Source organism: Pygocentrus nattereri, chromosome 11 (genome assembly GCF_015220715.1).
Source record: "Pygocentrus nattereri isolate fPygNat1 chromosome 11, fPygNat1.pri, whole genome shotgun sequence".
Taxonomy (NCBI): Eukaryota; Metazoa; Chordata; class Actinopteri; order Characiformes; family Serrasalmidae; genus Pygocentrus; species Pygocentrus nattereri.
The window spans coordinates 19161873-19180388 of NC_051221.1; the positions used below are offsets into that span (position 1 = coordinate 19161873).

At 38.4% G+C, this 18516-nt stretch overlaps 1 protein-coding gene across 2 annotated transcripts in view; it reads left to right on the top strand.

The window, feature by feature from the left end:
* LOC108443938 (polycomb group RING finger protein 3) overlaps positions 1-10418 on the top strand; it is a 48013-nt gene extending 37595 nt beyond the window's left edge. Inside the window, exons 8-10 of one of the 2 annotated variants that reach the window (XM_017724862.2) lie at positions 4466-4603; positions 6040-6120; positions 7710-10418. In XM_017724862.2, coding sequence (XP_017580351.1) covers positions 4466-4603; positions 6040-6120; positions 7710-7757 — 267 coding nt within the window. In that variant the 3' untranslated portion in view covers positions 7758-10418. The other variant, XM_037543040.1, reaches the window with a different exon arrangement.
* The last annotated feature ends 8098 nt before the right edge of the window (positions 10419-18516 follow it).

Below are 18516 nucleotides of genomic sequence, written 5' to 3' on the forward strand. Positions count from 1 at the left end.
ATTCCTTTTCGAATCGCTGCTGCCAGTCTCCTCCATTTAAACATTTCCATAAAAAAAGGAAATTGGAGATCATTTTTCACATGTTAATTTGATTTTCACATGTTAATTTGAACACCTGCATCAAATTGTAAATTAAAGTGAAAAGTCAGCACAGGCTCTGCAGAGACTTTAGTTATTAAATTTTAGTACAAAAGTTCTGTTTATTTGCTGGTTTTATTTTATTAAAAAATATTTTAAACAGACCACATTTTTTGTTTTATTTTTTACAATATGTGAAATTAAGCATATGAACAGTAGTTGTGCTTTAAAATATATGTTCTGCAGATATATGTTCTCTGTAGAGGATGTGTTCACTTACTTCTGTTCGGAAAATTAATACAACACGTAATTTGACCAGGGGCGACCAAACTTTTGCATTTTGTATATATCCATATTCATACCTGAAGCTTGAGGCAACTCCCGCAGTGTATAAATTGATATGCATCACAGGTGCCATTGCATGATGATCAGTTCAAAATCATACCAGCATATTAACCCCTGATAATAATTAGATTTCAGCCAATGATAATTAGCAAATCCCAACGTCAAATGGAGCGTTTTGTTTTTTTGTTTTTTTTTCTTTTGGAAATGTCTGCTGTCTCCCTTGCTTTGATCTGAAGGTGTAATTGGCTTGAGTGAATACTGCATTAGTCATTTCTGTGACTGTGTCGATTAGAACTGGCCTGGCTGTGCAGTAATGACCCAGTAATCACACACACACACACACACACACACACACACACACACACACACACACACACACACAGAGTCATATTTCACTTTCTCTTGCGCTAATGGCAGAGGCTCCTGCCGCTTGTCTCTGGCTCTCTGGCTCCGTTAGCGCTGGCCTGTTTGTTTTGCATCTCTCTTCCCTGACCAGCTGCTGTGCTCATCTGCAGTTCATTGTCCACGGTGTCCACCAGGGGGCTGGGGATTAAGTCACCACAGTTGCACCGTTTGACCTTCAAATGGACATGCATTTAACATTTATTTAGAATCTGTGTTGTGAGTGTTGTGGATCCTTAAACACAGGAACTCTTGTCTTTTTACTTTTGGTGAGGAACTGAAGTACTATTGAGACGGGGTAAGTTTGGGATACTTTTCATTGAAGTAGTTTTTAATGCTCGTGATCAACCCAAAGAAAAATTCTGAGCTGTGCATATAAGGTAGGCCAGTAGTCAGCTGATCAGCTTGGGTTGCAAACAGTGCAAGTAAATGCTCAAGTACCTCGATACTTCAGAAAACAGCACACCAGCTCCCTTCCCATGTTAATTTGGTCAGGATTGACATATGTCAGGGTTATTTCCACAGTTAAATTTATACCATAGTATACAGAGCAGGGTTATTATAAGTTTTTCTTCTTCGGTCCAAAGAACGCAACATCCACTGTTTTCATAAGTAGTTTGAAAAGTTGACTCAATAGACCACAACAACGTTTCCACTGAGCATTTCAGACGAGCTTGGGTCCAAAGAATTTGACAGCGTTTATGGGCGTTGTTGACTTATTGCTTCCGTTGAGTGTAATAGTTTTAACTAGTTGTTACATAGAGTTTTAACTTGCATTTGTGGATGCATGTACAGATAGTGTTCATTTACGACCATTGTTTTGCGGGTTTATAAGGCCGAACTGTCTGCGGAAATCGGAAGTCGTGGACCATTTGGGGTTTTTGGCTTTGCCTTTCACTCAGAGATTTTTCTAAATTCACTGAATCTTTTAATGTGGTTGTGCATTGTAGAGCGTTAAATAACTAAAATCTTTGCAACCCTTGCCTGAGAAATGTTATTTTTAAACTATTGGATTTTTTTGCTGATGCATTTTGGCAAAGTGGTCACCCTTGACCCATCTTTGCCTATAAAGGATTGGGTCTTTCGTGGGTGCTCTTTTTCTATGCAGGTATGATTACATCCCCTGTTTAACAATGTTCCTAGTCTTAATATAGTTCTGTTGCTGACATCAATTTCAGAATGAACATATCATTTACAGCAGAAGGAAAAAACCTGCTTTACCTTTAATGTAAGGCAGTGGAAGCAAACATCTTCCCATGTCATTTTGGGCCATTTCTTTTGGTCCATTCATCATGAAATTTACACACAATGTAAAGGGCAACAGGTACTTTCAAATTATGTCAAAACCTAGAAAGTGACAGAAATTGAGATACAAGGTTTTGTTCTGACAGCAGTGATATATTTGCAAAAAGTGAAGTTGATGAAATAATAAATATTTTGTTTCTGTACTGTGTTCATTCAAATACAGGTCATAATAGATAAATCACTTAATTCTGATTTTATTTGCATTTTACCTACTGTCCCAAATGTTATGGAATTAAGTTTCTTGGAATTAAGTGTTACAGTTAACAAGCACATTTAGTCCTTGTTTCTGTTTTAGTAACAGTTTTAATTAATTATAATTGAGATAGGAATGTGAAGAAAATATTCCACTAATTATTATGATACATGCCCATGTAAAGCTAATCTAATCAGAATAGCACTTTAGGTGCTGTTCCTGCATACGCTCTCACCTGTAGAGAAGCTGTGAGAAGAGGCATAGAGGCTCTAATGCATTCTGACTCACGCTCATGCTGAGCCATCACAGGCACACACTGGGCCTCTAACTGTAGTTTGGCTCAGGACAGTGACTGAGCACCCACTGGCATTTGGTCTTTTCTGGGAGTTTGTTTGGAAAATGGGCAGAGCAGAACGACAGAGTTTAATTGTAAAACAAACAAAAACAATCCTCAAAAGGGGTCTTTTTCTTCAGTTATTTTGTTGATTTGGCAAACAAATGTGAAATCATATGAGAAGTAGTGATGTGAAGCTTTTCTGCACAGACGTGATGGTGTGTGGGACATATTTGGGACACACTGGCTTCTCCGTTTGCTTCTTTCCCACTCAGTTTTCCTCTTTTATTACATACTGTGAAGTATGTAATGCTGAGAATCAGTCGGGTGATACTCATTAGAGCCTTACAGTTGTTTGCCTGTATTCTCTCTTACAACCCCAATTCCAAAAAAGTTGGGACGCTGTGCAGAATGTAAATAAAAATAGGATGCAATGATGTGCAAATCATGTAAACCATATTTTTTAAAGGAAAACACTACAAAGACAACATATAAAATGTTGAAACTGAAAACTTTTATTGTTATTTTTGAAAAATATTTGCCCATTTTGAATTTGATGCCAACAACACGTTCCAAAAAAGTTGGGACAGGGGCCTGTTTACTGCTGTGTTGCATCACCTCTTCTTTTAACAGCACTCTGTAAGTGTTTGGGAACTGAGGAGACGCTTCTGTAGTTTTGAAAGTGAAATGTTTTTCATTCTGGTTTGATACAGGATTTCGGCTGCTCATCAGTTCCGGGTCTCCGGGTCCAGTTCTGGGTCCCGTTCCGGGTCCATGTCACCCATGGCATGTGCACTAATGCCCCCCTAAACTGTCATGAACACTGGCTTTTGAACTGTGCACTGATAACAAGCTGAGTGGTCTTTAGCCCGGAGGACACTGTGTCTGTGATTTCCTAAAGTCATTTCAAATGTTGATTCGTCGGACCACAGGACACTTTTCCACTTCCCCCTGAGTCTATTTTAAATGAGGTCAGGCCCAGAGAAGGCGGCAGCATTTCTGGATCCTGTTTATATTTGGTTTCTTCTTTGTGTTTTAGAGTTTTACCTTACGTTTGTGGATGCAGTGATGAACTGTTTTCACAGACAGTGGTTTTCAGAAGCGTTCCTGAGCTCATGCAATGATTTCCACTACGGAATCATGTCTGTTTTTAATGCAGTGCTGTCTGAGGGCCCAAAGATCACAGCCAGCAAATACTGGCTATAATAATTTTTAGCCTCGTCCCTTACATACAGAGATTTCTCCAGATCCTCTGATTCTTTTAATGATATTATGTACTGTGAATTATGAAAGGCAAAAGTTCTTTGCTATTTTACATTGAGAAATGTTTTTCTTGAATCTTGATGGTGCAGTCTTTCACAGAGTGGTGAACCCCTCCTCATCTTTACTTCTAAATGACTCCGCCTCTCTGAGATGCTCTTTTATACCCAGTCATGTTACTGGGCTGTTGCCAATTAATCTCCAGGTGTTTTTTTTTTTTTTTTAAAGCATTTATACAACTTTCCCAGTCTTTTGTTGCCCCCATCCCAACTTTTTTGGAACATGTTGTTGCCATCAAATCCAAAATGGGCATATATTTTTCATATAACAATACAATTTCTCAGTTTCAGCATTTGATATGGTGTCTTTATACTATTTCCAATTACATATAAGGTTTAAATGATTTGCACATCATTGCATTTTGTTTTTATTTACATTGTGCACAGCGTCCCAACTGTTTTGGAATTGGGGTTGTACTTTAAAGGTACTGGTCTTCTCTCTTATGTGTTTGGTGCTGTGCTTACTCTCTCTCTCCTGTTCTATCTCAGGTGAGTATCTGTCTGGAGTGTAACAGCAGTAAGCTGCGTGGACTGAAGCGTAAATGGATCCGATGTTCGGCCCAGGCTACTGTCCTCCACTTGAAGAAATTCATCGCCAAGAAGCTCAACTTGACCTCCTTCAACGAGGTAGGTTCAGCCAGCACACAGCGTAACTTCTGTCCTTCTGGAGATATGGCCAGATTTCCGGATTCCAGATACTTGCCCAGAAGCCCATTCCAAGCCCATTCTTTTGAAATTACCTTGTTGAGCTTTGCTGCTGTGATGACAATGGGCCATATATCTCTTGGCATGTGTCTTCCCCTTCAGTCATGGTGTCTGAGTGAGTCACTATGTGGGATATTGAAGCTCTTTCACACCGCCACGCTTTCCCACAAAGCTTTCGCTGCTCACCATATGTTCAGTAGAACAGAAACTCTTGTAATATCATTTGCTTTCCGTCATATACTGTGCCGCCTGTCAGCAGCATTGTAAGCACAATTTTGACGCACTTTGCGTCACTGCTAATTATTGTTGGTGCCCCATTATCTCTCTTTGCCCATTTTTTTCCCAGAAAAGCCTGTGGGTGGGCTTCATGCCACACAGATCTGTCTGAAACTGGTTTGACACAATATAACTGTCAGATGTCTTTTGTTCTCTACTGAAGAGTCATTGTTGCTTGGAAGCATAATGAAGTCCCCGTAAATCCAAAATAGCACAAGTCGGTGCTTCAATTTTCCTACCAAGCTAAGTAACAAAGACACTAGTTCTATGGTGATAATTACACTTCATAGTAGCAGATAAAGTAAAGGTAATAAAACAATAGTGAAAGCAAGTTCCTGTAACTTTTCTATCCTTTCATTACTTCTGTAGTCTTTTAGCTCAGTGTACAGAGCAAAATGATAGCCTGACTTAACTACCTCTAAGATGGTGTAAGGCACTACACTGTGTAGAGTTTACCCAGCAGGGGGTGCTGTGGTGATGCTACTCTGCAGTCTCATCCTGGCCTGGGTCATACACTTTCATATACAAAATGTCATAGGATCTACATACAGTACTGTGTTTTATTTAATTTCCAGTTAAATCTATTAAGCATAAGCTCCTAGTTTTTCAGTATCATCAGACATAAAAGTATACAGTATCCGTGCTCATGTGAATATATCTCAATCTCATATAAGCCTTGATGCTTTGCAGATAAAGCTTTAGCACACTAAATTCCAATGCTACAGAGGCTTCTCTACTAAAACTGCTCTTAGGTGGACTAGCTGTATTATCTGTCCAGAAAAGTCAGCACTGCAGGATGTCCAGTTATACATGTGGACTCCTACTGTTTTTGATAGGGTTTGATGGTGAGGTGCCCAGACCAGACAGATGGATTCTTTTCATTCTAGACGTCATGGTGACTCTTTTTCGAAGACATTATGAAATGCAAAACCTCCTGGAGCCGCTCACTCTGCAGTCATATCCACAGCTCATATAATGTCTGCAAAGGAACGGGCTGTAGGCTCACTGCCAGCTGCATCCAGAACCCTGGAGTGCTTCTGTTTTGCTTTGTTCAACAACCAACGTGTGTGCTTTGTTTTCAGCTGGACATTTTATGCAATGAAGAAATCTTGGGCAAGGACCACACTTTGAAATTTGTTGTGGTGACAAGATGGAGATTTAAGGTAAATAGTTCAATTCTGCTTTAAAATTAAAGCCTAGGTACTTAAAAGTAAGGATGGCTGATATGGTAACAATATAACATCACAATACTTCAAAACATTTCATATTTTCATGATGCACAATATACATCAGTTGGAAAAGATGAGGTTGGATAAGTTGGAACAGACAAAAGAGAACCAGTGGTGTCACATATAAGAATACTCTAAAGGATTTGTTTCTACACTGAAAACAACTAAATGTTAATAAACAGAACTAATTGTGTTCTCTTTGTAATGCATCATGCAGGCGGTCAACTCGAAACCTAAATAGACCTTTTGTACCTTGTTAGTTTTTCATGACCCTGTTCACATTAAGCACAGTTTATCTTCTCACACCATGTGAAAGGCAAAATTCTAATTTCTCATCAAAACGTATTGATTGGCCACCTCTAAAACATTTTAGAATTTTTGATTATTTCAATGTCCACCAGTGGTCAAGAAATATAATAATGTCATGTTTCACCCTTCTGTCCACCAGCCTCATATTTTGGAGTAAAACACTGCTAAAGCTAGCTCAGAAACTTTCTCTGATACTGTGTTTCACTTGGAAATATGTTGTTTTTAACGGAAGGAATGATGCATTTAAAAATGAAAAAAATTGAGTATTCATGATATGCTCACTTATGTGATGAGATAAGATAAGGCTTTGTCATTCACATCACATGTGGTACATGAGGTGGAATGAAATAGTGTACTCAAGGTCCCAGTTAACTCCCAAAAGTAACAATAAATAGTAAGGTGGAAATAACAGCAGCTTGAGTACAAGGTAGGAAGTGTACATCTTAATACTGGTAATGTATAAAGTGACATGTATAAAGTGATGTGTAGGGGTGATATAGTAGAGGCACTGATTCAGTACAGCAGCAGAGATAAATAAGTGGACATAAAGTGCCATTGCAGTGATTGTCTAACTGGAATTTAAGAGTCTTACTGCTTCAGGGAAGAAGCTGTTTCTCAGTCTGGTTGTTTTACTCTTAATGCTCCGCAACCTCCTACCTGAGGGGAGCAGGACAAAAAGTGTGTGTGTGTGTGTGTGTGTATCATTATCATTATAACGATAAATATTGTCACATTTGACCCTTACTTGAAAGTTCAGCATGTTCTGTCTGTATTGAATAGCAGTGTTGGTGGAGCTGATATATTGAAGAGATTTTTGCATGCGTTTTAATTTTACTATGTAAATTGTATTCAGAAATGAGTGCAATTTTTGGATTATTTACACTTCTCTTCAAGCATGCCACTTTTAGAGCTTAATGTTTAGTTGTGCATTTACATATTTAAGACCTTCTTGGAAGAAATCTTATGTTCTTATTGCAATCCACTGCTGTGTGTGCTAACCATACAGAAAGACTGACGTGTAGTCCAATGAAAGTAAATATTTCCTTTTTTCCATTTGCCCTTTCATGGGTGCATAGCTGTAATTAGATGTATAACCTTTGAAGAGAAATGCCAAAAAATGTGCTGTAGAATGCCAGCGCTCCCTGCCCATGCTGACCTGCTCCTGGATGCTTTCAATCATGCCTGTATGTGTTTGTGTGTTGTCTCTGTTCCAGAAATCCCCCCTACTCCTGCATTACAGACCCAAAATGGATTTGCTGTAGTTGGACAAAAATGGTTGTTTTTGGCCCGGTGGCCCAGGACTGTGCAACACTCACTATTTATGCAGAGACTATCAATGCCCGCACCAAACAGACCCCTATCCCAGGAGTCGAACCAGACACGAGCCAGCAAACAACGGAAACCAGCTCAGTTACTGCTACACTGGCGGCTTAGCCAAGCAACTGCAGGCTTTTTCCTTTTTTTTTTCCTTTTACTGTTCGTCCACTACGTCCTAGATATGTGAAGACCGAGAGAGAGAGAGCATATATTTATACTTTTGTACAGAAGAGAGAGACACACAAACTCGAGACACTACTGGTGCTCTGTTTACACGCAAAACAACAAACAAACCGATGGGACGAGAGTTGGCCGAACAGTTTTTAAATTTTTTTTAAAAATAAATATACATGAACGCACATCGCTCCCACTGGCGATAGCGTCCCGTCACGCTCTTCACTGGAGAGCAAGAGGAGGAGCTTTTCACGGTTTGCTCTCTTTCAGGTCTCGACATCTCAACACAGGCTTGGGAGCACACATGAACTATAAGAATCCAACAACAGACATTTCAGTTGTGAATCGTCTCAGAGCATTTTTTTTTTTCCTTTTCTTTATTGCGTCACTGAAAGTGGAATTGTGAATAAGCAAATTTTGTGTAGTAATTTATGTTCTATTTACAAGTATTGTACATAAAAAATTGTTACAGCAACGCAAGAGAGATAAGAAGAGTTGATGATGGATGAATTGTAAAAATGAGCGTGCGAGCGTGAGTGCGAGAGAGATTTTAATGATAGACTGTTCACAAAGGTGCATTTTTAAAACTTGTGTATTTCAGACTGCAGATATGTGGCTCTATAGGGACACAGAAAATACAGATTAATTATGACTTGCATAGTCAGATTCTATATCATAATGTGGCCCTCACAGCGGAGGGCATGATTTTATCTCACTAAAAGGAAAAGAAAAAAAAAGTCTCCTTGTGTAATTGAAGGGGATGTTTCAGTACATGAGTGTGAAAGCAGCAGTGATATAAATCAGAAGCAATTCTGAAATGACAAAGTGCTTTTAAACCATTCTCCCAAGTTACTAATTAGCAACTGCAAAGCTATTAAATTTGTGTAATGATGAACTGTTAACTAGACGTATTAGTCATGTGGAAATGTAATCACTCTCTTCAAATGAACACTGCCCACATTAAAGAACTAGTTCAGCAAGAAATCAAGTTTCTGTAATTTTCCACTAACCCCAAATGCAGTCAGCCAAGACATGTTTGGTGTCTGAATTTTTCTTTTAGTTTAGAACTGGAGCATGCAAACAATGGAAGTCAATAGTCACCCAAACAGCTTGTGTAAATGCATGCCCAAAACTTCTCTCAACCTGCTCAAACTGTGTTCCAGATTTGAATTTGGGTCACACAGAAAAGCTGATGCGGTTTGGAACACGGTATAAATCTCTGCAAAAGCGGGACAGTCATTTTGAATCGCTTCTTTCCTGAATGCAGTTTGCCATGTTTCATGTAATTTGACCAGAAACGAGCATAACGGAATTTACAACACGTACGCTTATCCGCGTAATTTGAAGTGAATATATGACTTTGGCGTGTATTTTTGGATGCAGTTTTAGTGATAACTGATGTCCAGTGTTTGGAAGCACCATTAGCCTAGCAGATCCAGTTCTAAACCAAAGAAGCAAACATGTCTTGGTTGATCGATTGCGTTTGGAGTATGTTGGAAATCATGTATTTGATTTATCACCAAACTATTCCTTTTAGAAGCAGTAGCCTGTTGTGGACATATTTGGGCTGCTGCTTTAAACATTTCTACACATTCCTTAGATTCAGACATAACACAGCACAGAAATCAAGACTGCATCCCTGCATCCGTCCCCCTTTTTTTTTCTTTTTTTTGTCTGTTCCACCTAGTCTTAGAACCATATATGCAATACATAGGCTTTATCACTTAACAAAAGAGATGTTAAAAAAATGTAGGCCTACACAGAAGCTTTAGTAGCCCACTCCTCTACCGAACGAATGTATCCCACATGGCCATCCATATGTACAGTTGCACCTCTTATGTTTTTTGCTACCTTTAGTGCCAAAGGCTTAAGAACACCGTTCAGGCTTCATGTTTTCTTCTCTATGGCAAGCTGTGTGGAAGGCAAAGCAGAAACATCACAATTTGTGCAAATGTGATCGACATGCACCAGATAAGAATTTTCAGACCGATCAGTAATCCGAAAATGTCTCGTCGATAGTCACCATTTTTCTTTTGTAGTGTCTTAAATGAACAATTTATTACAAATTGTTTCTTTTTATTTCTAAGCGGAGCCCTCATTGAATATATGGACATGTCCATATACATTTGGATTGCTGTACAAGTTCCATAGCTGTCTCCTGCAGTTCTAAAGGGCTCTCTTTGTAACAGTACTTGCAGTTTCCTTTCAACTCCTCAGTGAAGAAATATATATATCTCAATCAAGAAGAAAGTTTTGATATTGAACTACGTAACTGATTTTTACGAAAACTTTGCCTCCTTTGTGGTATGGAAAAGAACAACTTGGTAGACAACAAAGTAGTTTGAAGAAAATAAAACAAAACAAACAAAAAAAAACAAACAAACAAAAAAATGAGGTCTTGTAGCTGCTTGTTATATCTGTCTACTTTCACACGGGTAAATGCCAAAACCAGCTTGACCAAATCTCATTTTATTTGGTTCTCAAAGTCTTCATTAAGTTACTACATGAATCTTCATCTTATGTGTTTGACTGTAATCTTGCATTGAAAGCTCTTGCCTGTAACAAGTGTTGACCCTTGGCTCCAGAAAAAGTGATCTTCTCTGGAAATAATGACCGTTTTGGTGTCTTATATGTAAAATCTCAATACATGATGATGAAACGTTATGCTTTATTTTAAGCACAAGTTTTGCTTAATTGCATCCTGTCGTGTTGTTTTTTTTTTTTTTAGGTTTGTGAGCTTGTCATGTTGTCATTTCTGAGCAATCCACATATAACTACAGCTGTTCCTCATTTCAGTCAAGTCTCATTCTTGTGTATGCTGGCCATTTCGAGTTGTAAATGAACTGTCTTCATTACTGGATGAAATCATGAAAACAGACCACCAGGGTACCACAGCGTGTACTCATGAATGGTCCAATTATGGAACAAATGATGTGTTAAATAGGTTTTGTTTTCATTCTTTTTTTCCCCTATACTTTAATTTATAAAGTGTGAGGATTTCTGGGAAGTGTTTTGGGGTGGGATTTTCCTCTTAGGTCATTTGCCATGGTGAAGGCTGGTGGTTCTCTCTCCTTCATCTTTCGTTTGAGCTGACAAATGGTGCTAATGTTTTATACACTTGTTATTAAAAACAAAAAAGCAAAAAGAATCCTTACCTTGGTGCAGATTGGCGGGGAATGGTGAAAAGTATCTGTGTTTGTTGCTTTTTCTGCTTTTTTGATGTGTTTTGGTGCTCTTGGATTCTGTAAAGCTGATTTTTATTATTTTTTTTCTCCAGCCTGTCTGAAAAAGATGCCTCTTTGTTGTTTGTTTTTTGTTTGTATCTGACTGCTGTCCTGGTGTGGTCCTGGAAGCAGAACAGAAAGAATAGTAAAGCAGAACTATCAGGACAGCGCCATCCCCAGCGACACTCGCTCTAAGAAAAGGCATTTCTTACAAAGCTTCACCATTTCTGAGCGTTTCCAGGTAGCCAGCTCTTGGCAGACTGCTGTGGATCTGATCACAGCTCCACCTGCTTCACACCTTATCTTCTGAGCTTGGTTGGCCTGAAGAGAAGAAGGCTCAAACAGTTAAACAGTTAAGACTTTGGGCTGCAGAACAGATCTCCACACGGGTTCTGTTTTGAAACACTTCTCAAAGTCAAGGACGCTCGCACGGTCACACGTGAGCATTTCAGAGGTAGACACCTTTCTCCTGAGTTACTGGAACAGATGGATGCTTGCTCAGTCTTATCTGGCGTGCATTGAGACATCAGGGCTGTTCCACTTGACAGGCAGGCTGTAAGAAGCTTACAGGAGCTCCAGTCCACTGCTCTGGCCTGCGTGGGCTCTGTCCACATCCATATGGTGCCAAGACTGAGACAATAATGGCCAGTCGCTTTATTGCTTTCACTGGTGGTCTGTGTGCTTGGCACTGGGCTTGTTTAGAGGCTGTTCTATTATTACTGGAGTTTGCACAGGATATGGAGGATCCTGTACCAAGGTCAAGATTTAGACAGCGATTTTCAATTTGTCCATCTCCCTCAGTCAAACCTCAGAATCAGAGCATTTCCAGAGTTTAGAAGGTGTATTTTAAAATTGTCATTAGCCTTTGTTTTAACATGCCCTTGGCTGACTTCACCTTACGAATTGGACAAGGAGATGGTGAGGTGCAGATTCTCTAAAATAAGCTCACTTGCCCATGGTTAGGGTAGCCTCACTTAGCTAATTAGCTAGCTAAGCAGGCTTTGTAATAGGTTTTATTTCAAAAACTGAGCTCTGCATTGTTAAAGTTTGAACAATTTAGCAGAGCAAAGTAATGAAGCAGCAATGTATAACGGTTTGCTACAAAATCCAGTTTGCCCGTTGCAAATTGAATGTTTTCAAATATTTAGTTTTTTTTTTTTTTTTTAAAGTATTTCATTGTTCAGCAGATAACTTTTATATTGCCATTTTTGGGGAGCAATGAAATTATATCGTCAGATCACATTGATTTCTGGACAAGTTTTGCTGCTAAGGTCTACATTGATGTTTACTTGATCCCTCACCCTTCCATGGGGTCATCTAATAAACTTGACTTGACCTAATACAGCATTGAAATGGCTCTTAGGATGGCATTGTGGATTCCCTCAAGTGGAAATGGTGAAGCCAGGGCACTGAGGGCATGTTAAAATCAGTATTTAAATGGAGGGAACATTCAGGTTATAACATTTTATTGTCTCTCAGTTTGCTCATCTTGTATTAGACTGTCCAGTAATCACTTGTTTGTGTACATGGTGGGGTGGGGGATGGACAGAACTACCTTTAGATACATTACAAAGCCAGTTGCCAGCACAACCTTTGTCTTTGTCAAACTGCATCTTCACCATTTTTCCATGGTTACGCTGATTGAAGGCTGCTACTGATTGGCCAGTGATTGCTTGTTGCCAGATCTCACAAACTGATTGGTCAGTTTTTTTTTTTTTTTTTTTTAAAACGTCAGTTGCATCCATAGTTACATCTTGCCGGGTAATTGGGTTTACCAGGGCACTGAGAATTGTGAAAAGCAAGAATGCTTCAAAAGGTGATGTCCATCAGATAGCTGGGGATTTGTATTATTATTATTATTATTATTATTATTATTATTATTATTATTATTGCATTAAAGGGGAATTATTTTCAGGAACCAACCTTCACAGTGGCACCTCCCTATGAGCCATAAATGCTGTTATGTTTTGTTTTGATTTTTTTCTCAAACTGTTTTTAAAATATTATTTATTTATACTGTAAAGATTTGACTCCTGCAGTAGCCTATTTTGATAAGAAATGTCATGAGATTTGTTGTCCTTTTGTACATTCATGATTTTTTTTCCCTTGAGAACACATAGAGGACTTAAAAATGAAATTTCACAAACCGAATTCTCCTTTCCTACCTGTCTTTCTGCATGTTGTCTTATCCCCTTAAACCTGTTGGAGCAGGTGAAATGATGTCTGCGTTATTGCTCTTTGGCTACGACGCTCCTGTTGTACTCTTGCGATCAGGTTAGGCTGCAAGAATATCTCATTTTGGCTTTGGCGGCTCATCTTGTTGGAGAGGAGGAAAAATGTGCAATATACATCTCTCAGATGGTTCCTGGTTTCAGCTCTAGAAACTCCATTTTGGCTTTGCTTTCTGTCAGGTGCTCAGGTCACTAATAGAGTCCTTTCAGTCCTCACCACATAGATTCTACGGGTGCCTGTGAGGCTCAAATCACACTAATTTTTCATTTTCAACAGTTCTTTTTCCTTGCATTCTTTTTTTTTTTTTTTTTTTTTTTGAGAACTGGTGATTTTTTGGGGGGTAAAACTTTGGCACTTAATGTAGTGCCATTTTTTTTTTTTTTTTTTTTTTGGTCTTCATTAATTGTATTATGATTATTTATTGCACATAATAAGAATGGTTTCCATGGCTACACATAAAGGAGTTTTAGTTTAAAACTGGGCTGGAGTTTCTTAAAATTTTTGGACGCTTTTGTTGAAAAATCTAAAGTGTGTATTTCATGAATAAATGCCTTAAAAGAACCTGTAGTTTCTGTCATTTCAGCAGGTTTGCTGCACAATAGTTTGGGAAAAGTACAAAAGCCTGAAATGAGATTAGTAATGCCCAATATCCTCAGGTCTGTAAGTCCATTTACAGTTCTCACAATTGTGAAATTAGAAGCACACTGAAATCCATGGGTGTCAGTAATAAAAGCATACAACTGTTCAGTTGTTTCTCATAAAATTGTGAAATTAAATCTTACTTACAGAACATAAAGAATACATTTGATGTGATTTCTTTTTGCCAAAATGTCACATGTGATACCCCAGTCCCTACTGACTAATCTGCTAGTGAAATGGGAATTGACCAGGATAAATTAAATTAATACAGTAAACTATTTGTCCTGCAAGTCTGTTACGAGACTAACTAGGACACTGTTGGCTTTCTGTGTGACTTTGTTGAGCTGCTGATGAGTAATTCGGGGTTAAAAGGGGAAAAGGGGAGGGGTGAGAACCACAAGTAACACCTCTTTATGAAGACGGCTGTGCTGGGATTGAACAGGCAGCGCTGCAGCTTTCTTCATAAAGTCGTGTACACTGTCCACAGTAAAAACTGCTTTTAAGCATAGTAAAACTTTGTTTTGTTAACCATCCACATTTCCATAAAGCACATTCCAATAAAAATATTGCCAAATAAAAATAAAAAAAAATTCATTTCAAAGCAGGCAGAAGTTGCATTTTGTGGCTCCTTTGAAAAAGAAGAGCTAAACATTTAAATTGCTTAACTTTTAAATTCAAGCAGGAAGCCATTAAATCCATTAAATGGTGTTTTTATATATATATATATATATATATATATATATATATATATATATATATATATATATATATGGCTTTATTGCTTCGATACCCACATTTCACGTGATTGCACATGTCCATCATCATATACCCACAAGACTTTGAAGGCAGCATAAAACAGACATAAAAAAAAAGCAATTAAAAAAAAAAAAAAATCCCTCAGTGGTCACTAAGAAATGAACGTACTTTATTAACGACATACTTTCATCACGAGAACAGGAATATCATCACCATCACCATAAATATCTGTGAACTTTGTTAAAATGCATGTTTGGTGGAGAAGCACATAATTAACCTACATCAGCGCAGTGTTTCTGCAGCCTTTTGGCTGTTAGTAACACGCTCTTCCCCACCTGACAGGCTATGTAGAGGGCAAATAATGTCCATGATCAGTGGGAATAACGTGTTTGATCACAAATCAGTCTTTATTTAATATTGATGAGCCTTTTTATTTCATTTAAATGAATTCAAAATCATTCATAACCTATAATGTCATATTTTGGCAGAACCTGCATTAAGACCAAATACACAGGATGTGTATTTTGTGTTTTGTGTGATTGTGACTGATTACACAGCCATTTTGCAGTGACTGTAAGAAATGTTTTTATTTTACTGCTCCTGCTTTTGTGTGTTTCATGTTTGTGCATGTTGGCATGTGTTCTCATTCATTTAGCCTCTCTGTAGTTTTTTGCACTGGGTTAATGTTAAATATTTCCTAGTTACACTAAACAGGCAGTTCAACCATCCAGTAAGAAAAAATCAGAAATATTGTTCAATGTCAGTCAAATAAGAGTAAGAATTAACTCCTTTATCTTTTTTCTAAGTATTTCACTGTGGGCATGCTAAGATATCTGGATGACTGGAAACCCCTGACTGAAAAGCTCAGCAGTATGCTTGTCCTGTCTGTATCATACTGTGTTGTAACAAGCAGTCCAGGGTTTGGAAAACATTTTGAAAAAGAAGTGTTGCAGCTCTGTTCTTACCATAAATTTGACCTTTTGTATCAGAAATGACAGTCCATTGAGCAGCCCTGCAGAGTTGAGGTAAGGGGCAATAGCTGACGTTCCTGCAATTGGCAATATCACTATTGTTTTTCAAAGAAACCATTCAGCACAATAGCTTTAGTCGTTGTGATGTCGGTCAATCCCTGAATGCACAGTGCTGCAAAACACAGCTTTCTCACTGGGATAAAGAAACACCGGAGTAACAAACGGCTCCGTTGTGTGCGGCTGCAGTACGAATGGGCCGCTGAGGGGTTTGCCAAAGTGGAAATGAGTGTTTGAGATGCAGAGGGAGGTAATGAGCCTGTGATGCTCTCTTTCTTTCTCTCATTTCATTTCTGACCATTTCATCTGCAGATGCCACAATAGCTCGGGTCTAATGAAGCAGGGAGAACAAATAGTGCTCTTCATTCCTGCTGTTTTATTTGGTTGCTGGATCTAACAGCCTTGCTGCTGCTTCTTCCACTACAAATAAACTTTGGGATGTTGTTAGAAGCACAGAGTATTAAAGAAGAGCTTTTTTCACAGTAATCATACAAGCTGAAACCGGAATATTAGGGCACACAGGTTACAGGAAATCTCTTTGGTGTCTCTGTGATTAAGACAACATTAATAATGACGCTGTAGAACCAGAGACCTGGCTGATAAAGAACACTTTATAGAGGAGCACAGTCTTAAAGGGCCCATATCCTACATTTTTCTTGTATTTGATTTTTTTTCCTCTGTCAGATCCACTTATTATGTCTGTCTAGTTTTATGTCAATAAAAAAAGTCATTATTCATTTCTACATGACTATGTTCCAACCTTTGACTTTAAGGCTGATCTATGTAAATGAGCTCTGTTCTGATTGGTTGCCCTGTATTGTATCTCGTTCAGAAAGCAATCTGGGCTGAAACACTCCTTCAGTGGAGCTAATCTGCTGTAGGCTGATTAGGTGGCTGTATGTGAATGCATTTGTTTTTCGAGACATCACAAAACATTGAATTCAAATAGACTGCTATTGCAGTTTAGCTTCTGTGTGGACTAGAGAGTGAGCGGTACGTTTTAAATTTCGCTAAGGTTCATACACTACATTAAACCCTTGTTCCAATAAAGTGAGGTACATTTGGTTTCTTTATTTTAAATTTATGGCTTCCTCATTCAAAATAATTTAGGATGCTTTTTAACTGGAACATACATTCCAAAAGAGTCTAGCAAGAAATTATTAAATGATAAACAACATACCTTAGTTGTCCTTTCATAATATTTTCATGTTATCTTTCTCAGGATATGGTCATTACTTCAATTACAAGATATTCTGGATGTTAATTTTAGTGTGACTTTCTCAACAAATATCATCTACAGCTCTAGTCATCATTCTGGACACTTAATATATCTCAATTTTTCTATAGCTTCTTACAAACTGATTGAAACCTGTGAAGCTCTGTAGTAACATCATCTTCTTACAATAAATTTACATATATTTGCAGCAACATGTAATAAAAAAACAGTGATTCCAAACTTTTAGCTTTTTTTGCAAACTTTATAACTCTGATGCAAACAAAGGAATTGAAACATGTAACAGAATAAATGCTGCTAACAGTTGTAGAGCAACACTAAAAAAATCAGGGATGTCCAATCTTATGTGCAAAGAGCCAACATGGCTGCAGGTTTTCATTGAAAAAAGCAGGAGCACATGTGATCAACTGCTTGAACTACTGCAATCAGGTACACTTCTGCTTACATGGACTGACACTGGCCCTTTTTAAATAAGGTGACCCCTGTATAAGAGCATTGATTTGGGTCTTTTTCAGCTTTCACATCATCATGAATACTACATGAATCCAGAGTTAGCATATACACCAAATTGCCTCTGATGTCTGCTAAGCTGGACAGAGGCTTGTTCATGGGGAAATAGCCACTGTGGCATTGGGTGAGAGAATATATGACATTCCAGAAGAGACCCAAAGTTCTATTGAGGCTCACAGCAGGAGCAGAGCATGACTATAGTGACCCGCACAATGACAGCTCTGACAGTCACTCACAGCTCATTGCGTACAGTACACAGTGTATCAGGTTCACAGTGGCACCTTCATTACGATTTTATGCTATTGAGATGCATCATGCTGCCAAAAGCAACCATTGAGTGGTGTTGCATCACTTGTTTTTAGGCATTGTGGCAGATATTTCAGTTAAAGGGGTTTCTGTGGTTTATGGTCAAATAATATCTGTGGTATTATAGCATCCTCGTTAATTAGGATTACGGTCTATGGTCAGAATTAGCTTTAATTGTTTTTAAATTCAGCCTGTTTTTTCATGTGACATTGGCACTCTGGCTTAATTTATAAGTTAGAGTTTTGGCTGGGGTTCAGTGCTGTTTTGAAGAAGGTGGGTACGTCTAGCAAAGTGCAGACACTGAAGACTTTCAAGCGAACTCATCAACTTGCCCTGAAGGAGGGTGATTTTTTCCCTTTGACCATTTTGAGTATGAATGATCATCTGGTGTTGTGAGCATGGAAAATGGTCAAGACTCAAAACTAACTGCTATTGCAGATCACCTCACCACAGATATTCTGAAACTAAAAAGCTAAAGGGACACTCCAGCCCAAACCAAAAATGTAGCCATTGTTACATCTGTTGTAAACATGCTTACAGCTATGCCACGGTAGTCTCTAGAGTAAGATTTCACAGGGTAGTGTGATAATTTGAAGGTTAA